Source organism: Castor canadensis, chromosome 5 (assembly GCF_047511655.1).
Source record: "Castor canadensis chromosome 5, mCasCan1.hap1v2, whole genome shotgun sequence".
Classification (NCBI taxonomy): domain Eukaryota; kingdom Metazoa; phylum Chordata; class Mammalia; order Rodentia; family Castoridae; genus Castor; species Castor canadensis.
The window spans coordinates 156,629,081-156,651,400 of NC_133390.1; the positions used below are offsets into that span (position 1 = coordinate 156,629,081).

General features: G+C 41.1%; 1 protein-coding gene across 4 annotated transcripts in view; it reads left to right on the top strand.

The window, feature by feature from the left end:
* Positions 1-4,459: 4,459 nt before the first annotated feature.
* Asxl1 (ASXL transcriptional regulator 1) overlaps positions 4,460-22,320 on the top strand; it is a 75,363-nt gene continuing 57,502 nt past the window's right edge. Inside the window, exons 1-4 of one of the 4 annotated variants that reach the window (XM_074074548.1) lie at positions 5,435-5,588; positions 11,726-11,808; positions 12,720-12,722; positions 14,463-14,568. In XM_074074548.1, coding sequence (XP_073930649.1) covers positions 5,532-5,588; positions 11,726-11,808; positions 12,720-12,722; positions 14,463-14,568 — 249 coding nt within the window. In that variant the 5' untranslated portion in view covers positions 5,435-5,531. Of the gene's footprint in view, positions 4,523-5,434; positions 5,589-5,703; positions 9,566-11,725; positions 11,809-12,719; positions 12,723-14,462; positions 14,569-22,320 lie in introns of those variants that run through there. The other 3 variants (XM_074074545.1, XM_074074547.1, XM_074074546.1) reach the window with 3 other exon arrangements.

The window sequence follows — 22,320 nt, forward strand, 5'->3', positions numbered from 1 at the left end:
TTGTGATGGGTTTTTTCAAAACATGGTCTTGAGAACTACTTGCCCAGGCTGGCTTCAAACTGTGATCCTCCTGATCTCTGCTTCCTGAGATCAGGAAGCAGGTGAGCCACCAGCACCGGGCTAGGGGACTGTTACTTTTCAACAAATTTTACATAAGGTAAAAACACTCAGAAGGCACTATGTGTTTATTAGCTATCAGTTGGTATGTATCAAATTACCTCAAAACTTAAAAGTGACTTTGAAAACAATTCAGATTCTGTGGGTTTGGAATCCAGCATATTTGGGGGGATTGTAGCTCTGGGTCTTACATGAAGTACAGTCAATATTGTCCTCCAAAGCTGAAGTCATTTGATATTTGTCTGGTCTACTGTCATGTGTACCTTTCCATAAGGCTGGTTGAGTGTCCTTATGGAGTGATAATGGTGGCTGGTTTCCCTCAGTGTGATCCCAGAGAACAAAGCAGAGCTGCAATGCCTTCTCTGACAGCCTCAGAAGCCACACATGGTCATTTCCACACAAGCCTTTGGTTACACATTTCAGCCCTTTACAGTGGGAGGAGACTAAAAAGGATATGAATGCCAGGAGGGGAGAATCACTGAAGGCCATTTTGGAGCCTGGGTACTACAAAGTCTTAGAATTTGGAATGAATGTGGGGTTTGGATGTTGGCTCCAGCAACAACTATGTGATCTTCGGAAAGTTCTTTGGTTCTATTGGCCCTCCCCATTTGCCCAACTCACCTCACAAGGTGGTTCTGATACTGGAGCAGTAAGGCTGTAAAAGTCATTTCTATAAGCCCTCAGCTTCACATTTAGACATGAGAAATCATTAATGGGAAATGAAAACCTTTTGGAGTAGAGTGTAAGTTAAAATTTTTTATTACAGAAACTGAAAATGAAAAAAACTCACCAATCTCATCACTGACACCAATCGTGACATTTTGGGGTTAAAATGTACTTCAAAGGGTTTTTTCCTTCTTCATAGAGGAAAGAATGGAGAAAATGGCTTCAATATGATGCCAAAAGGATTTACTGAAGACTTGAGTACCTCTCTCAAGCATTAAGAGAGATTAAAAATTGGATGGGTCCTTAGAGAGGTCACAAAATCTCCACCTCAAAATTTTAATCAGGCAGGGAGTTGTCATTTTCCACAATTTTGGTAAAAACTAGCTTAAATCATACTTAAGGACATTCTAAGGGGTCATATAAATCCTTTTCAGCAAAATGAAAGGAGGAATTTATTATTAAAGATGTCCTCCCATTGTTGACCTATATTGCATTGAAAAATTAATTTTTCCATCATAAAAGTAGCACATATTCATTCTAGATTTGGAATATGGAGACAGTATAAAGAAGAAAAAAAAAATGACTCAGCTCTGCCACCTTAATCTAAATGCTGTATTTTGTGGCTGAAATGAAAACAATACTTTATAGAAAATAAAAACACCCCCAAATCACCCACAATCTTACAAACCAGAGATAACTATTATAAACATTTTGGTAATTACCTTTTCCACCCTTATGGGAGATTGAACAACAGCAGAATTTAACTAATGGTGAGTGGCAGGCAGGTGAGCTATGAGTTAGGGTCGCCCATCATGTGGGCAGATTCTCTGACAAGAATAGTGAGATCCTGAAGTCTCTATTCCTGACTGTCTTTACAACTTGCACAGATCTGTATTAGTCTTTCCCAATGCTGCCTGAGCAGGATCCACATACCATTCAGGGCTCACTCAGTGGGAAAATTGCTGCAGATTTCCTCAGAGATTTTCTCCAATAAAGTAATAATTGAGCTAGGGATCATTCAGCAGTTTGTGTGCCTTCCGTGTACTGAAGAATGTGTCCAATTTGGGGACAGATGATAAACCCCAGCAGATATTAGCATGAGTGTATCATAAACTGAAAGTCACACAAAGAAATGAAACGTGGGAGGGGTCAAGGAGAGAGCCACATTTGCTGACCATCTACAATGTGAGATGAGTGAATGTGATTTCTCTTTCTTTCTTTTTTTTTTGAAACAGGATCTTGTTATGTTGCCCAGACTGGTCTTGGGCTCAAGTGATCCTCCTGCCTCAGCCTCCTGAGTAAACAAGCATGGATCATCACTGTGTCCAGGCTGGCCTTTGAGTTTGTTATGTTAAGTCAGTAAGGTTTCAGAACCCACTGAAGAAAGACTGCAAAGCTGTTCAAATCCAGGCCCGCTCTAGTCAAGAGTCAGTGGTACTACATCATCTTATAATGAGGGTCAAAGGGAGGATGTGTCCTTTTGGGAATTCCTGGGTGTCTGCTGGTGGTGTGTTTGCTGCTTGTATTCTTGCCTGTGTGCTTTGTGCATAACTTTGAAAACAGTGAGCCATCCCCAAAATGGATAGAGTTCAATAGCAGTTCTGTTTATCTTACACTGCCCATGGAACCTGTGTGGACTTCCAAAAAAGAATCTGTAATAAAAGCACTGTGATAAAACCAGAAAAACACAAATCAAAAAATGGTTAATGGGTCTCATTAACTTAAACAAAAACCACAACTATTTAAGGCTTAGTGACGAATGTCAGCTTTCCAACACTTCTCCTCCCCCCACCCCCAGTACTGGGGTTTGAACTCGGGGTCTTGTGCTTGTTAGGCAGGCACTCTAACATTTGAGTCCAACACACATCTCATAGAGTCTTGTGAACATACTCTCTTTTCATGCTTAATGATGACACTGGCATTAGTTCCTGTTTGATTCTGCAAGGGTAGAGTTCTTGAAATCGTCATTATCTGAATTCTCCAATGGCCTGACCCAACTGTAGGAGCTAGCACAGTACTTGCTGAAAGAAATGAATTTCCACAGTGCCTGTAACAGCCCTCTTTTGTGACTATAAGGAGTCACCACAGACTTAGTGGCTTAACACAGCATTCACTTATATCTCATACTTCTTGTGGGCCAGAAGTCTAAGACTGAAATCAAGGAGTCTGTATTCCTTTTTGGAGACTGTCTCCAAGCTTATTCAGATTGTCAGAGTTCGGTTCCATTAGGTTGTAGGATTGAGGTCCTGTTTCCTTGCTGGCTATTGACAGGCTTCTTCTTAGCTTCTACAGGATGCTTACATTCACTGGCTTGTGGCTACCTTTAATGCCAGCAAATGAGCTGAGTTCCTTTCCCAAATTGAAATCTAATTCTTCTGCTTCATTGCTCTAAAACTTCTTCCTCTTCTGCTTTTAGAGTTCCATGTGATTACATTGGACCTGTCCAGAATATCCAGGACAATCTCTCTAAGATAAAGTCCTAAATTCCATCTGCAAAGTCCCTTTTTCTATTGAATGCAACATATTCAGAGTTCTAGGGACTAGCACTTAGGCAGTTTAGGTGGGGTGGATAGTATTCTGCCCATCGCCGTGCCTGTACTCTAAAATGTGAATTTTAGAGTGAATTTTCTTGAGTGACTCTTTGCGGGTGTGTGTAGGGAGGTGAGGCTACTCAAGAACATCTGAAACAAGCCAGACATCTTGTCAGAAGTTACTGTGTCAGCTGTAGATTGGGAAAAAAAAAATTGTAAAAAAATTAAGGGAATTGGGGTTGTAGCTCAAGGGTAGAACACTTTCCTAGCAAGCAGTGAGAACCTGGTTCAGTCCCCAGAATTACAAAAAAGTTAAAAAAATTAAAAACAAGAGTCAATTTTAGGAGGGGAAGGGGGGGTATATTCTCCCTTTCCTTGTGATGAAACTAGATTTTAAAATGTTTCTTATTTCACCTTTTGCAGTCTATTCACTTTGCAGGATTTTTGTTTACTGGATGCAAAAGTCTTGTGTGACCAGTATTAGGAGCAGAATCACTGAGCCCCTTGGTGTCAGGGGTCGGACTGCATGGTTATTGCCTTCTCTCAACACCAGATACTGCAGGCTGTGTTTCCTCGTCCAGGGAAACCTTTCAAATGTGTCCACTGACGCAGTCTTTATAGTTTTAAAGTGCAGGTCATCAATCCAGTTCAGGACTAACTGTAGAAATGTTTCTGAACATTGATTCAACAAATTTGCACAGAAAATCTATGTGCAGGGTGCTTCAAACCTCATTTCATTTAGTGCTCTGCAACCAAGGCTCACAGTCTGTCAGCTGGTACTAACAGCTACTTTGTATTAAACATTTGCTCTAATTCAGAAGTCAAATTAAAAAATGTCAAGGTCTTCCTTCACACAGTCTCCCAATCCGCCAATAACTCTGATGTTGTTAGGTTAACAATAGACGATAAAATTGAGGCTCCGAGGAGTTTTGAGGGCACAGCTGGGGACTGACCCAGCTCGGATTTCAGTCTAGGTCCATTCGACAGGAGGGCCTGAGCTCTCTCCAGGTTATTGCCTTTAAAAATAAACTCAGGTGTATTCTGGTTTGTACAATCCCAAAGTCCAAGTTCGTTATCACGAAGTTCACCAAGTGGAAGAATGCTCTAGGCTGCAGGTGCAGCCTCTGCACATGCACAGCCACACGAAGGCACAGGAGGAAATGCGGAACTCATCTGGGTCCGTCAATCGTGGAATAGCCGTTTTACTGGTATGAGTGTCTTTTTGTCTTATTAGTATGCGTCAGTGAGTCACTTAGGAGCGTAATAAAAAGGAAAGTCCTGCATCTTGTCATCTACGAGAATTATTAGGTATTATTTAAGCGGGGACAGAAACTAAGTGCGACCAGGGAGTCGAGTTACCAATTCCCAATCCCCACCGTGAAGACGCCCCTAGAAAACAAGCACGCAAGGAGTTAAGGGCGGCAGGGGGCCGCCGAGCCGCCGCCGAGCCACCGCCCCTTCCCAGCAACGCCTCCCAGAATCCCTCAGGCCTCAGCAGTTCCCGCACCTCGCGAGACTCCGCCCAGTCCTTTCCCCAAACGACTGCCCGCCCCCTTCCTTACCGAGCTCTTCGCGAAGCGGAGGACGGGAGGGGGAGGGCGGAAAAGGTGGCCGCGGGGCACGCCGGGAAGTGTGGTCCAAGCGCTTCATGCAGCCATATTCTTCCGGAGTGGGGGAGGCCAAGGAGGCATCCGGGACTACGAGTCCCAGTCACCCTTTCGGTTTGTTTTTGTTCAAAAAAAAAAAAAAAAAAAACCGCACACTCCCCCTCCTCACTCTTCACACACACTCACATACACCCACGGCAGACACGCACGCACCCGGGCGCCGAAGGGAAAGCCGCGTCTCGCCATCCAGCCCTGCCGCCAGTCCTGTCTGGGTGCCTCAGCAAAGCGGGAAAGTGGAGGCCGGAGCAGTGACCTCTGACCCCATGGTTATGCGGAGCCGCCGCATTCCTTAGCGATCGCGGGGCCGCTGCCGTGGGTGACTGACGCAGCGCGGGCGCGTGGAACCGCCGCCGCCCCTCCCCCATCGCTGCCCTCGCGCCGGGTCTCGCGCCTGTCGGTCCCCGTGCGCCCGCCCCTCCCCGGCCGCACCCGAGTCCTCGCGCGCGCCGCCGCCACGCGCCCCCCGCCGCCGCCGCCGCCCCGCGCCGCCGCCCCAGCTCGCCCCGCCCGGAGGTCCCGCGTGGAGCCGCCGCTGCCGGGGAGGAGGAGGATGAAGGACAAACAGAAGAGGAAGAAGGAGCGCACGTGGGCCGAGGCCGCACGCCTGGTGAGGCGAGCCGCCCGGGGGGCCTCGGTGGGGGGCGTGGGGGGTGGGTTCGCTGCGCACCCCCGCCGGAGGGGGAGGGGCGAAGCCCTGCCCACCGCAGGAGGGGGCGGGGCCACCCTTGCTTTAGAAACCTCGCAACCCCCCGAGGCGCTGGGCGGGGGGACTGGCCCCCCGCCGGGATGGGATGTGGCGCCCTTTCTGCACTCCCCCACTCCGCCCCGAATTCTTGCGGAGGGGCGAACTGGCCGGCAGCTCCTCCCTCTGGGCGACGGGGCCCCAGCCTCCCCTCCCCCACCATTCGCCGGTCTGGGGGTCGCGGGAAGCTGGGTTTATTCGCCGCGGGAGTTGGGTTTCCGGGAAGGGTCGGGAGCCCCTCCCTCGCTTCTTGGTCGGTAATGGGGTGGTCAGTTGGACTCGGGGTAGGAAAACGCCCCCAATTTCAAGGACGTGAGAGGCGTTTTTGAGCTTCCCATTGTAAACTAGGTGCATGTAGGGAAGCAAGTGCTTGCTCCCGGCTTGAATCCTGAGTAGTGGTTCTCCAACTTGAGCGCCCTGCGGGATGACACCTGGGGAGGTTGTTTAAAATCTGTCCCCGGGCCCTTAACGCCTACACAGTAGAGATCCTGGGCATCGGTACTTTAACCCTCTTCACAGGTGACTAGTGCAGGTGGGCTGTGGACCACACTTTGGGAACCGCTCTGATTAGACTGGAGGTGGGCGCTTGGCAGAGAACTGAATGCACTTTGCAAAGAATGTGTGTTGGACAAAGACAGCGTCTCTGTGAAGATTCTGTTCACGGAGGGCTTAGCAAAGCAGGGTAATTTGAGTGCTTGAGAAGCCTGCTGAGGGGGCCGAAAATTTTCTGATTTCGAAGCGGCAGAGTCACACTTGCAAGGGTGACAGCTTCCTCTTGGATTTGCACCGCAAAGCCAAGACACTTGGACATGTTTTCATGACTATAGTAACAGGTTCGACTTCTCCTAGAGAAGTCACTGTCTCAGGACTGTCACAGAGCAAGGTTATGGTGCACATAGCATACATGTCTATGGACAGTAGTTTGTTTGTCATTGCTTTTCTTTGCTTTTTGGTGGCACTGGGGTTTGAACTGAGGGCCTCATACTTGATTAGGCAGGCACTCTGCCACTTGAGCCACTCCGCCAGCCCTTTTTTTTGTGATGTTTTTTCCAGAGATAGCATCTCTTGAACTATTTGCCCGGACTGGCTTCAAACCGCTATCCTTCTGATTTCGACCTCCTGAATAGCTAGGATTACAGGCGTGAGCCACCGGCGCCTGTCTTTTAATTGACTTTTAATGATGAATGAAGCTCAACCTTATTTTTTCTCTTATTCGGAAGTGTTTTCTGATTCAGAGTTTTTTCCTCAAAAATGAATGAGTCTACTGTACAGACTTTTTCTTTTTGGAGTCTGTGGACCTAAGTTACTGATTTATAAAAACTGAGGCTGTCAGAAGCTACCAGAGAATTTTCACTCTGTGTTCCTGATAGTCTTCCCTAGCCATTTGTTGCTCTGGGAGCAGAAACAGTAATTGTTTGTCTGAAGTTGTGGTTCAGGTTATTTATTTTTGTTGGCCTGTGAAATTTAAAGATTTTGAAGCTCCTAAATATTTTTTATTTTCCTTGATTCAGTCAAAATCTGTAGCTTTGGCTATTTTATAGGATCTTGGAAATTTCAGGATTTCTTAAATGTTGCTTCACCTGGAAACAAACTTAGGTCCCAAGGGGAGTAGGAAAGAACCAAAAAGCTGTGTTCTCTTTTGCCTCTGAAGTTGAGCCTGGAGTGTTCATTGAAATTTCCAAGTTTCTGTGTGCAGGTGTTTATGACCCTGGGCACCCAAAGGAAATTTGCTTGCCAGAGTTGTACTTGTTAGGGGTAGGTGAAAGTACCTTTAACTGCTGTGTTATTTATGTCCTGACAGAATTCTGAAGTCTACTTGCCTCAACACTCCGTTGGCTTTTACTAGTTCAAACACTCAAGGAATTTGGGGTCCACAGTTATGTTAAGCCTCCTTGGTTCTTAAATTTACTGTGGTCTGCACTCCTCCACTGTTGAGTGTGCTGTTTGTGTTTTATCGTTGACTTGCTCACCTGCAAGCCAGATTATCCAAGTAAGTTATTTCTTTTGCTTCTGTGGCTCTTCATTAAAAACAGTAATAGGGATAGAAATTTCTTTATGCTGCAGTTATATATTTGAATGAGAACTAGTGGAAGTGTATTATGTGATTTTTTTTTTTTTTTGTATCTTTTGTGTGTTTTTGTTTTAGGATTTTCTGTCCCTTTGGACAGTAGATGGGGGATGTGTTTTTTTTTTTTTTAATGTCACACTGAGTGCAGGGGAGTTTATGAGCGTGTACACTGAATAGCGGGATACCTGGCAAGGAGTGAGCTGGCGTGTTAGGGCGGTTAGCTAGATTACCTGACCACTATTATTACTCTACTTTTTAGACAGGTGAATCTGGAGTGCTTGCAGTGGTGATCATGTGCACTTGCTGGGTGGCAGTTTCAGATTGCTCTTGACCTTACTCAGAGTGTTGGCTAGAGTAGAAAGCTTTTTAAAAGCGGTTTTGGTGTAAGGAAAGAAAAGAATTCTGGAGTATTTCAATAAAGTAGTGTACTCCAGCAGATGGGTTTTCGCAGGTGTTGTGTTGTTGGTAAGTAGACACTCTTCTTTCAAATGTCTTGTAGTACAGTATTGTCTTTTCTAGATGAAAAAGTAGATTTTAGGGAGCTTGGGTATAAATTCTCCTGCTTATTAGGAACAGTTTGTTTGAGAGAAGTACTGTAGGGGATTTTCCTTTAAATTGAGTATCAGCTTTAAATAGATTCTCCGTGGCTTTGAGAAACTCTTCATTGAATGCTTTATCTTTCACTTTGATTCATGGCTGACCATTCTTAGATCAAACATTTTTTTCCTTTGAAGTAAAGGAGATACTTTTTTTCTTTTTAAAAAAAATGTGCAGTCTAAAAAGACAGGAATAGAACACTGCTGAATTGTTCTTACACTAAAAGCGGGCATATGCAGTTTTAATAAAAATGAATACTTTGTCTTTTGATGTAACTTCCCTTTAGAGATTTTTGTTTCCTCCATCTTAGATTATCAGACTCTTCCTGACTGCTATTTAAATAATTGGTAGCTAATTTTTCAATTAAAAAATTATCTTAGGAAGATTTGCTAGCAAAGAAATGCTATCTTGTTGCACTGAACATTAGTAGCTTGTACCAGGATTTATGGTAGGTTTGTTCAAGTCATCACTGCCTGTCTTGGCACTTAGGTTCACCTTTGAGGAGCTTATGGTTTTCTGGGGAGAGGGAGGGTTCAGACACATGAATAGAATTGCAGTCATGATAAATGTTATGTATAAGTGGTAAGCAAGTATCCTGGTTTCTGCCTGCTGTCCAGGCATAATTACAATTAGTTCCTTCTTTCACTTTCAAGCATTTTAGTTTGGAAGATAGTTATATGTACTGTGGAACAATGGGGACACTGAAAAGAGACATTTAACTCTGCCTAGAATAGGTCAGGAGGAAGGTGCTTTCTAAGCTGAATCTTTTTTTTTTGGCAGAATTGGAGTTTGCACTTGGCCTCATACTTGCTAAACAGGCATTGTATAGCTTTAGCCATACCTCCAGCCCTCTGAGCTGAATTTTATTTATTTACCTATTTTTGGTGTGGCTGGAGTTTGAACTCAGGGCTTTGTGCTCACAAAGCAGGCATTCCACTACTTGAGCCACACCTCCAAGCCCAATTTTTCTCTGGCTATTTTGGAGATGGGGTTTCCAGAAGTATTTCCTCGGCTGGGCTCAAATTACGATCCTCCCAAGTAGCTGGGATTACAGTTGTGAGCCAATGGTGCCTGACTTCAGAGCTGAATCTTGAAGGATAAGGAGGAGGTAGACACATACAGCACACATAGCAGGAGCTGATGAGAAGAATTAGCAGAGAGAGCGAGAGAAAAAAATGTGAGTATGAATGTAAATGTTACTTTCAAGGTGTGGAAATTGGTTAGAACTGAGTTAATGAAGTAAAGTTGTGAAGTATCAGTGTGGCAGTCAGGTGGACAGCCAGGCAAGGACCAGATTGTGAGGGCCTTAAATGTCAGATCACTGGGCACCTGCTCTGTGCCTGGAGGTACTGTAGATACTGATGTTATCTTAATCTGTAAAACAACTCTTAAGAGGAAGACATCAGTACCCTTCAAAAGTGAGGAAACCTAGCCTCAGGTTGGGTGGGTACTTGCCTTGGTTTTATGTGTGTGTGTTTTGTTTTTGCTTTTTGTGGTACTGGGAGTTGAACTCAGGGCTTGCACTTGCTAGGCAGGTGCTGTGCCACTTGAGACACTCCACCAGCCTGTTGCCTCAGTTTTGAAGGATGAAATTTGAATACAGGCCTGTCTGGTTCCAAAGTCTGTGCTTCAGTGGGCAGGGGTGTCTGGAGGTTTCAGTTTTTGCTCTATGTGATTAGGGAGCTGCTGAAGGATTTTAAAGCAGGAAAGTAATGAGGGTACATACGCTTTGTGGGTTGACTGGAGGCTATGGCATGTGAGTTCTGCCAGAGCGGGGATTTTGTCTCTTTACTATGAAACCTAGAATTGTGCCTGGCACAAAGCAGGTGATCTGTGTATTTGTTGAATGAAGGATAACAGTAGAGTAAGAATGGATTTGAGGAAACCAGGGCTAGCTTTAAGAATATTAGTGAAGAGACTGTTGTGTTGAGTCAGGTAAGAGACTGGCTAGGGGGTCAGGGTCTGTATGAAAGTGAGGGATGTTGCCTGCTTTTCAGAATCAAGTAATTAGACTTCTAGCCAAAGTAAGCAACACAGGGAAAAGGCTGGGTCTTTGGGGGGAAATGAATTAGAGATGCTGATTAGATGAATTAGAGATGAATGAAGAGTAGACAATCAATGGAGTATGTCCTGTGTAGAGCTGACTATTGGAATCTGAAGCTTAGGGAGAAGTCAGGGCTAGAGGTAGAGATTTGGGATCGGAGTTTAATTCTGATTACAGTAATAATTGACACTGTGAGATATTACCCAAGAAGAATGTAAAAATTGAGAAGAGGCTAAGGAGGGAACCATGGGAAATAGGAGTTTTATTTTAGCACTTGACTTTCTTTAATGCTAAGGGCTTGTGCTTTTCCTTAGAGAGTACCTTCAGCAGTCCTTCTGAACTCCTTGAGTTCCATTTCATTGGTGGCAGAGCATACGGTGGTTAAGGTTGTTCAGTGACTGCGATATGTTAGTTTGGAGTAATCTCAGCAGCTGCACAGGCAGTGACAGTGTGTTTCCTTCCTTAGAAGAGTAAACGCTTTATAAAACAACTCAACTTATGCAGTTGTTTGCTAAGGAAATAGTGTGGTTGATTTAGTTATAGATGAACTAACATAAATGGGTCATTCCATTTCTCATTGTTTTGCTTGCACCAGTCACACAGAATCATAGCGTCTTGTTGTCAAATGGCAAAATGTACTGTGGCATTTGCCACCAGAATTTCTCAACACAGTGGCAAAGAGCACTATTTAAAAATGTGGTACTAATCTAATGTCCTTGGGGAAGACATTCTGAACAAATTCCTGGCTTATAATTTATTGTGAAACAGTATACATCCTGTAGTTTAGCCATATTAACAACGTCAAATTAAGCAGTCATCAGAGTTGCTAAGGTCTTAAATACCATAACATGTATGTGAAAAAGTTCTGTGTCCTTAGAACTGAGAATTAGAAAATTACACTTAGTTGCAATAACTTTCAGTATACTGCACATACTTGTAAAATTTTTTTTTTTTTTTTTTAAATAGGGTCTCTCTGTTTAGCCTTGGCTGACTTTGAACTTAAAATCCTCCTGCTTCTGCCTCCAAAATGCTGGTATTACAGGTGTTTCATGCCTGGCTGTCATTTGTTTTCTGAGTTTGTTTATTTATTTTGAGGGATAGTTACTGGAAATGGAACTTAGGGCCTCATGTGTGCAAGGTAAGTACCTTAACCACTGAGTCATGCCCCCAACCTTGAAGTAATTTTAACTGTGGAAAAACTTGTCATTAGTGTTACCTCAACAAAACTATAGCCCGTGATAGATTGATGGCTATAAATGGAAATACTGAAATTGGGACATTTATGTTTTTCAGGTATTAGAAAACTACTCAGATGCTCCAATGACACCAAAACAGATTCTGCAGGTCATAGAGGCAGAAGGACTAAAGGAAATGAGGTTCGTATTGCTCTTGTTGCTTAACATGAGTGTTTCATGGGACATGTGTGTCTCTGTAGTTATATATTGATCTGAGTAACCCACCTGTCTGGTATCCGTGCTTGTGTATCTGGTGGTAGTGTTGCATTATCTATGGCCAAGGTTGTGTGCCCTGAGTGGAGGGTGGGAGTGGGTGAAATACATTTATTTCTATCAGGATATCCTCCCCTAGATCTTGACCTAGAGCTAGTTTTGTGTGTGCATGTAGAGAGGGGTCATTTTCTCTTGGATTCTGCTTTACAAGTTTTAGTAATAGAGAAGGGACAGATCAAGATAAACTGTACTGTATCTAAAATAACCCTTTTCTCTGCCATATCATTGAAATTCTTTAGGGCCAAAGAATGATGGTCTTATTGGCATAAAACCCGCTAGCTACTTTTCTCCCTTACAGACTGATTCTACTCATTCATTTCACGAATATACTAAATTTTGGAGTGACCTCAATTTTCTTTTCTTGTGGTATAGTTTTATTAGAGAAGCAACAAGTTAGAAACACAAAGGGAATTGCATACAAGAAAACCAGTGACCTTAGTCCTTCTCTGTTCTTACCCTTATCCTTTTTTTTTTTTTTTAATTTAAAGAGGAAGGGGGAGATTACAACAATACTTTTTCATACTCAGAACAAGCAGCATATGTTTTTTCTGGTCAAGCTGTAGCTGCTTGAATTGACCTTTTAGGCTCAGCATTTGTTGACTTTCCAGTTCTTTGAGCTAATGTTTTATGGCAAAGGAAAATTAGGATTGTCTAGATCATATTTATTTGTCTTGTACCTATATACTGTGCAGTGTTACAATTGTGCTTTATTTTTGTTTTCATGGACTATTTCCTATCATGGTGCTGTCTGCATTGCTGTTGGACCACTATTCCTATAGAAGGTAAATTAATCCCTTTTGGACACATGGAATTGAGAACCATAACTTGTTTCTTCCTCCTTGCTCTTGTAAGAATTATGAAGTAATTCTTGTAGCTTGTGTTGAGTGAGCAGCGCTGTCATTTGTAGACAGAGTTATAGTGTGTAGGAGTCGTAGAAGGACTCTGCCAACATGCTGTCCCCTCATAGCAGAGATGCTGGCCACCCACTTTATGCTCCAGATTCTGTACCAGCCTTCTTGTAGAGATTGGTTCTTGGTTTTTTGTTTTTAGCATCCAGTATGGTCCAAAGTAGAAAAATAGTCCTATTTTTCTTTTTTTGTTTATAGAAATTTATTAAAGTTGTTGGTTTAATCCTCTGTCCCAGAACATCTGTCTAGTTGCCTTTCAAAGGTTAGGCTGCTATGTTTGTTGCTGGCATACAAGCCTTTGCATTTGTCAAGATAGCAATGCATCTACATCTACGTGCATTTCTCCAGCTGTGAATTCTATGTTGTCTAAGCAGGATCTTTTTTTTATTTTATTTATTTATTTATTTATTTTTGGTGGTACTGGGGTTTGCACTCAGAGCCTCATGCTTGCTAGGCAGGTGCTCTACCACTTGAGCCACTCCACCAGCTCTTTTTTTTTTTTTTTTTTCTTTAATGGCTTTTTTACATTCAGAACTTATTTTTAATGCTGTAAATTAGGGGCTCTATTTCTGAAAATAGAAGCTTTACCTAAGATACTTATATATTTTTTGAGCATACTGGGGAGAGGGAAGAGAAAGTGCACACATGAATCCTAACACTAACTTGTTAGTGCCAAACATAGATAATATTAATTACGGGCATTTGTCTATTTTTGGAGATTTTCTGTTTTAAGATTCAGCAAATAGTCTCTACCTTATTGAGTAGTCTTTTTTTTTTTGGGGGGGTTCTGGGTTTTGACTACACCTTTAACCATTCCACCAGACCTTTTTTGCGATACGTATTTTTGAGATAGGGTCTCATGAACTATTTGCCGAAGGATTGCTTCAAGCTGATCCTCCTGATCTCTGCCTCCTGAATAGCAAGGATTACAAGTGCGAGCCACCAGCACCTGGCTACTATGCCATCTTTTTAGTTTAATGATTAAGCATTGCTGGATATGAAATCCATTTGATAGACTTTTCTTTTTGCATTAAATTTAAATGCTCATTCCTATGTAGATGTAGAGTGAAACTCAACAACCTCCTTTTTCAACAGAGAAAAAGCAAATGTACTATTCCTTTTGTGTGCTTAGTAGAAAATATTTAACTGAAAAAATAAAGTATGCTTGTTTTATTGGGACAGCACCATTGATTCTGTGGTTTTTGTGTAGCTAGTTTCTAAGCCGAACTGTTGAGACTAAGAAATGCTGTTTTGTATTAATGGTAAAATTTTATCAAGATGTAAGTTTGTAAATTTTATTAAAATACATAACTGAAAAAAAGTAAGGTCTTTTTCTAAGTGGGAATTTGGTTCATATTGTCAGAAAGCGTTCAAGAGTATGAGCTATGTATTTTGAGTATCACATAATACACTTTAGCCTAGACCTCTCTGATTATGATTTATGTGAATTTTAGTTGATTACTCTAACTACTTTCACAGTAGAATTGTTGTCATGGGATCTTATATATTTCTTGTTCTGCTCTTGTCAATTTAAAAACAGTTGGAAGAATTGGGTCTTCGGTAGTTAGACATGTGGATCTGCATGCCGCTCATCCATTCTTTTGTATTTTACAGTGGGACATCCCCTCTCGCATGCCTCAATGCTATGCTACATTCCAATTCAAGAGGAGAGGGGCTGTTTTATAAATTGCCTGGCCGAATCAGCCTTTTTACACTCAAGGTAAGTAATGTAAACTTTGTTTTAGTACAGTGATTCTCAAAAACGGTTAGTGTGCATAAGAATCACACTGGTAGGTTTAGAATGTGCCCATGAATTTGTTTTTTTCTAAGAAGCAGTCAGGTGACACTGGTACTGTTGGTCTTAAATTCATTGAAATACTCTAGTGTGAATAGAGCATTAGGAATTATTAACTCATATGAGCTATTGCTTCTGTGTTTAGCTTTGCTTGTCTGCATCTTTGTAGATTGTATGCAATTGAAAAATAAGTATGTGTGGGGATAAATGCAAATGTGCCCTTATTAGGATTTTGTTTATAATATTGTGAAGAAAAATTACTAGACAGCTAAATTAATACCTACTTTATGGAAAATAACTGAAATGTGAACATTAGTATTTATTAAGTGACACTAATTACAAAGAAAGCTTAAATAGAGCTGAAATGAACAAGCTAATCATTTTTCTACCATTTCTGATAGTATTTGGACCATGGGCCTGCCAACTTTTTCTGTAAAGGCACAGAAAATAAATATTTCAGGTTTTGTGGGCCTGCTGTCTCTGTCATAACTAGTCAGCTCTGCCTCTGTAGCAGGAAAGCAGCCACAGAACACACATAGACAAATGGACAAGACTATGTTCCAGTAAACAAGTGTTTAATTTATTTACAAATGTTTAATTTACAAAAATAGGTGGTGGCCACATTTGACCTTGGGCTCAGTTTGTTGACCCCTGATTTAGATGACTTGCTTACTGTAGAGAAACTGAAAATTTAGTGCTGATTCTTAAATTCCTCCACAATGTATTTGTAAATTGGAGTAGTTGTTATATAAACTTCTTCCTTTCAGTTTTGTTTACTTGGTAGACAACTAATTAAAAATTAATTAATTTTACAGGCACTGGGGACTCACGCCTGTAATCCTAGCTATTCAGGCAGAGATCAGGAGGCTCATGGTTCAAAGCCAGCCCAGGCAAATAGTTCATGAGACCCTATCTTGAAAAATACCCAACCAAAAAAGATGGAGTGGCTCAAGTAACCAGTGTGAGATCCTGAGTTCAAACCCCTGTACTGCCTAAAAAAAAAAAAAATTTAAATCTCTGAATAAGTATCAATCATATAACCTGTAGTCATAAAACTTGTTTTGTTTTTTTTTTTAATTTATAAAACTTGTTCTTTCTGTGTATATCAGCTGTACACATTTTGGAGACAGGGTTTTGCTGTGTGTTGCTAAGGCTGGCCTTAAACTCGTGGGCTTTAGTGATCCTCCTGCCTTCACATTCCAAGCATCTGGGGCTATAGGCTTGCACCACTGTGCAAGGCTTTTTTTTTTTTTTTTTTTTTCCAGAGCTGAGAATTTAACTAAGCACCTTACATACACTAGGCAAGGCATCTACTACTGAACTGTATCCCAGCCCCAGCTGTAGCTCATGTTCAGAAGTCTGTGCTGTTTTCTGTATTTTTATTTCTTTTTTTTTCCTTGGTGATACTGGGGTTTGAACTTTAGACTTCATACTTGCTAAGCAGGTGCTCTGCTGTTTGAGCCATGCCTTCAGCCCCTTTTGTGCTAGTTTTTTTGGAGATAGGGTTTCACTTTTTGCCTAAACTGGCTTGGACTATGATTGTCCTATTTCACATTTGCTGCTATGGCTGGGATGACAGGCACATGCCACCATGCCCAGCTTTTTTCCTGTTGAGATGGGATCTCTTGAACTTTTTGCCTCGGTTGGCTTCAAACTGTGATCCTTCCAATCTCGTCCAAGTAGCTAGGATTACTGGCATGAGCCACCAGCACCCATTTTGTATTTTCATTCCTTATAGTTTGAACTTTGGTTTTCTATCTTGTTTTTGCTTGCTTGCTTTTCTTGGTTTTTGTTTGTTTCTATTGGGGATATAGTTCAGGGGCAGAGTGCTTGCCTATTACGTGCAAGTCCCTGGGTTTGATCCCCAGCACTGGCATGCTGCACGCACACACACTCACACACACTCACTCTCATTCTCTCTCTCTCTCTCTCCTCTCTCTCTCTCTCTCCTTCTCTCTCTCTCTCCCTCCCTCTCTCTCCCTCACTCCCTCTCTCCCTCCCTCTCTGTCCCTCCCTCTCCCTCCCTCTCTTTCTCTGTCTCCATGAGATAGGGTCCTATTATGTTGTCCAGGCTGGTCTCAAAGTTCTGTGCTCAGGTCACCTCAGTTTCTTGAGTAGCTGGAACTACAGGTACATGCTACCACACTCCTGTAGATGCTTTTCTTAATGGTCAACCTTGGGAGAAACAGGTTCCAGTGTTCAAACTCTAGCTTTGTAACCAATGATGAATTTAACCATTCTTTATGTTTATGCACCCCTGGCAGTGAGTCTTTAATAAAGCTTTAATAAATGATAGCTTTTATGGTGTTCCTGGGTTAATGGTATTTTTCTAATAATCTGTATTATGAAATACTATGTAATTCTGTGTAGTTATGCATACTGTATGTTACATCTATGCCTACTAATGGCATATTTCTATCTTTAACAGAGAGGAGAATATTACTGTTGTCTTGGTGCTGTTCATTGAAACCCAGGGCCTTGAGCATGCTAAGTGCCCATTCTGCCACTGAGCTGCACCTGCAGCCCTGAGAAATACTTACCTCTATAACTACCTTGAGTGTACGAACTGAGTTTTATTTGTCAACTTGGGTCTGGATAGAATTGTTGACATAATCTGTGCTTAACAAATATTTGGACTGAATTTTTTCTTTATAACATTAATACGTCTGAGTAAATACCATTATGTGAACCTGCTATAAACATAGATGTTAAGTCTATATATGTGTCTAAGGTGCATTGATTGAAGATGAACTCAGTACATCATACACTGCTTTTGGCGTATGTTGCTTATCCTTCCTAGCATGTTGTTCATTTGCCTTGTACATTTGTAAGCATCACTTCTCTAATACTCATTGTGTTCTTTTTGGATTAGTGATTTGCTTGTCTGGCTCCTCCGTTTAGACCGTAAACTTCTTGAGGGCAAAGTCGTTATCTTACTCATTTCGGTATCCCATGGCACTAGACAGTAAGCTGCCTTCAATAAATATATTTGATGAATGAATTAGTGAGTAATGGCTACATTCTGGTATTTTATTATTATCCTTTTGTTTTAACATGTGGTCACAGACATTGCTTATAATTTTGATGTAACTATTCCTTGAAGCAACTCTAGCATCTACTGTCTGTTGCTGTGGCTTTGGTAGGATTTTAATTTGGTTAAAGACCTGTGTGTGTCTTAATGTTTTTGGCCTATTATAAAAGCAATATATGCAAATGTAAAAGAGAAAGCAAAATGCAGCAAAATGAAAGTAATCTATAAAAAATTGTACCTGTAACTTAAATATTAATTTATATTAAAATTTGAGTACAGTGGATATTTACTTTGCCATTTGCTTTATTTATTATATGTGTATATGTGTGTGTTTTGTATATATACATATGCACACACGCATATATATAAAGCATATATGTGTGTGTGTGCCCTTTTTTTTTTTTTTTTGATACTGGCATTTGAACTCAGGGCCTCACATTTGCCAGGCCAGGTGCTCTACCATTCGATCCACTCCACCAGACCTTTTGTTTTTGAAACAGGGTCTCTTCTTTCTCCTGGGCTGGCCTTGAACTTCTTTATCTTCCTGCTGCAGTCTCCTGGGTAGCTAGGATTACAGATGTTCCACCACACCTGGCTTAGAGCATGTGAGAGAGAGAGAGAGAGAGAGAGAGTTACTGGGGTTTGAACTTAGGGCCTCATACTTGCTAGGGTCCTATAAAATTTTATGCTTGAACTATCTTATGTGCATCCATTGTAATCCTAGCTACTCAGGAGGGAAAGAACAGGAGGATTGCAGTTCAAAGCTAGCCCTGGACAAATAGTACATGAGACCCTATCTTGAAAAAACCCAACTCAAAAAAGACTGGTAGAGTAGCTCAAGTGGTCTAGTGCCTGCCTAGCAAGCTTGAGGCCCTGACTTCAAACCCCAGTGCCATAAAACAAAAAGAAAAAAAAGTCTATGTGCAATTCTGTCTGGATTTTTTTGGGGAGAGTGGGGTTGGTAGGGTAATACTGGGATCTTAACTAAGGGCCTGTTGACTGGGTTGGTGCTCTGCCACTTGAGCCATCCCCCACCCCTAGCCTTTTTGCTTTAGTTATTTTTAGAATATTTATTTAGTTATTTTTAGAATAGAGTCTTGCATTTTTTTTGCCTGTGTTGTTCTGGACCATGACCCTCCTATTTACGCCTGCCATGCAGCTGGGATGACAGGCACCACTGTGTCCAACGTATTGGTTGAGATGGAGTTTCGCTAACTTTTTTTTGGCCTGGCTGCCCTGACCTCTGCCTCCTGGGTAGCTGGGCTTATAGAGCCATTGCATCTAGTTTATAATTTCATAACTTTCTAAAATCCTGCATCCATGGCTAGAGGCATGGCAAATAGAGGGCCTGCCTATCAAGCACAACGCCTTGAGTTCAAACCCCAATACCTTTATGTTTTACTGCCTAGATCGTGTGTACTGTTCCAGGTTGTTGCCCCAAGCTACTTAGCACTGAAGTATGAAAGTGATGGGATATTTTGTAGAGTGGTCTAACCAGTGGAATTTGGTAAGAATTCTCCTTGTAATAGGGGACAGAAGGCTCTAATTATTTAACTCACATTTCTGCTTTTCCTTTTCAGGGTTCCTTTTCTGATAAAAATTGTCCTGGGTATATTTGGCACATTCTGTGTAGATGCTTCCATCAGTACTCATAACTAGTCCTTGGATGGATAAAATAAATGAAATCTGTTTCGAATTCTCCATTTGAATTGTGTCCCTTAAGCTTTTCCTGATTCATCTGATAGTGTTGATCATTGACTAGTTAGTGGTGGGAGTTATATATTTTTTTATGCCTTAATTTTCCTGTTGTCATAAAACCACTGTGATCTCCTTTCTAGTGTTCTAATTTTTTAGGACTTTCATGCTAAACTAATGCTTTTGTGACTCAGCGGTTGTGTCACTGGTGGGTTAGTGAATGGTCATAGCAGCATTCATTGACAGGCATATCTGTGGTAATCACCATTGTTCAATTTTGTGTTGACTGATGCTCAGATATAGAAATGCTGCTTCTAGCTATTTATCCTTTATTGTACCTCATGTCATGATGTAGAGTTTGTCTTTTTTTATTCAGTTAGTAAGCTCAATTGATTTTTTTTTTTTTTGGTGGTACTGGACTTTGCTGCTTGCTAGGTGGGCATTCATTTAAGCGATGCCTGTAGCCATTGAAGTATCTTAATGTATAGAATATTTTTGTTCAGGATGTTTTTGTTTTTGAGGCCTGGAACTCACAATGTAGTCATTCTGGCCTTAAATTTGCAGTCCTCCTGCCTTACTCTCCTGAGTGCTGGAATTATGGGTATATAGCACCACCACACCTGGCCTTAGAATATCTTTTAAAGGTGTCTCCTCCTCACCCCCACCCACTGTGGTACTGACGGTTGAACTCTTTCTTGCTAGGTAAGCACTGTACTGCTTGAGCCACACCCTCAGCACTAAATATTTAGGGGTTTAAAAAAAAAAAAACTTTATGAAAAGTGACTACACTTAACATATTCTTCCATTAAAATAAGCAGTTTACAAATTAAAGAAAGGAAGAAAAAACAGAGAAGTAAAGGAGATAATAATTACATTCTTACAATGCTATTTAAGTGACTACAATTAAAATTTTTTATGTACAACTCCATACTTAGCAGTTTCCGAACTATTTATATAACCATTGCATACCAAGAAAAGAAAAACAGAGTTAGCTTAGACTTAGATACGATCAAATCATAGAGCCTGTCATTTCAAAGGCAGTTTCAGGATCCATTTTGATTTTTGATAGGTGCATAGCAAATAGTCTGTTTTAAAAATGCAAATTAGATCTTAGTACTCTCCATCTTGGTCCTTGTCTGCTTCTCTGATCTGTTCTAGCACTTTCTGCTTGGTCATTTATTGTCCTTCAGTCACCCATGCCTTAAGTCTATTTCTTAAGCACCTCAAACTTGGGTATACTTCAAAGCCCTTGGACTTGCTAACTAAGCTGCCTGGAAAACTGGCAACTTCTTACTTGGTTCTTAGTCCAGCAGTGTCTTGACTGAATGAAAACCAGCTAATTCTCCTTGAATTTCACCCTTTGTTTCAGTTTCTGTTCTAAGATGTGTGTATTTTTGGTTATTTTCTCCTGTTCAGTAAGTTAATGTCGCTTCTTCTTCTTCTTCTTTTTTTTTTTCCTTGCTCCTTTTGGAGCAATTCTACATAAATCTGAAAAAAAAATCTGATATTAAAAATAAACCTCTCTTCTAGGCTATGGCCATAATCTGGTTCCTTTTAATTGCTGAAGTAAGAAACAACCATTAGAAAGTTTAATATTTTAGATATTTAAAAAATACATTATTATTCCTTTTAGAGTTTTGAACTTCAATCATCTTGTTTGAAAAACAGAATTTTTACTTTAAAATGTAGCAGTATCCGTAGACATTGTCTTTTGTAGTCTGTGTAAATCTTATGTGATCTTTTTAATGTTTACAATCCTAGAATTTTAACTGGATAGGAAATGTCAAGTCATCTAATCCATTTTCATTTTACAGATAGAAAACAACTTCTAGCAGATTAAATGATTTATATGTGACCATAACCAGGTGTGACAAATGCATGTGGCTAAGAGTTGGGACTAGAATTCAAGTCCCCGTCTTTGAGTTTGATTTCTTTTTCATCATGCCAATTTAAGGTAGAGAGTTTTTTTTCTTCAGGTCTTGTGATCTTTGGCTACTTCATCTTTTGAAATGTCTTTTGAGTTCTTTGATATTTCTCAAAATACCAATTTTACTTAAGATGGAAGTTCTTGTAACTGTTAAATAGAAGTAGTTTTTCAGATCCTTAAATGTGAATTCTTTTGTTATGCTTTCTTGGTTTAAATTTTTAGACTCTCCATTAATTATATTGGTATTTCCAGTTGTTGACTTTCTTTTCTGTGCCGGAATGAATGTGCTATATGGTGGTGCTATATGTACTAGAACAGTCAAGGTCTGAGTTCCAGCATAGCACCATGTGTGTCACTGTGTGTATCCACTTAAGCTTCTTTGTTTCTAATGCTTCAGAGTTAAAACTGGTAATTTAAAAAGGTGTAAAACCCTCTTATCTCATGAAATGGAATTCCAAAATATAAATAATGACTGTGAAATTGCTGCATTTGAAACAAGCATGAGGGACCAGTTTCTTTTGTGGATTCCATCATCCCCTTTCTATGCCCCAAGCACACAGGCATCTTTCTAGAGCTCTGTTGAAAGCCTCCTGGGCTAAACACCTTCCCATTTTTCCATTCTAACAGCTATACTGTTCGATGTGAAAAGTAAGTTAGCCATGGGTATTTTCTTTCCTTGTCTTTGTGATGCTTTACTGAGCCGACTTTTTTTTTTTTTTTTTTAAATACAAACACTGTTCCACTTTGTACTGTAGGAGATTGCCAGTTAGTGTGGTACCATTTGCTCTGGTTAATTACAGTAACCGTTTGATTTGAGGGAAGGCTCTGACTCCTCAGTTGGTAAAATGTTCTACCCCTTTGAGTAATTCTCAAGGGATCTGCCTGAAAGCAGGTGAATTCCACTGTCACAATTCTCAGCTTGCTGAGGGAGAAGAGTGAGCTTGATTGTTTTCAGGGACGTGGTGAGAGTCTGGTATTATGCCTCAGAGATGAAATGTGTTTTGTCCCTGTACCTCCTGACATT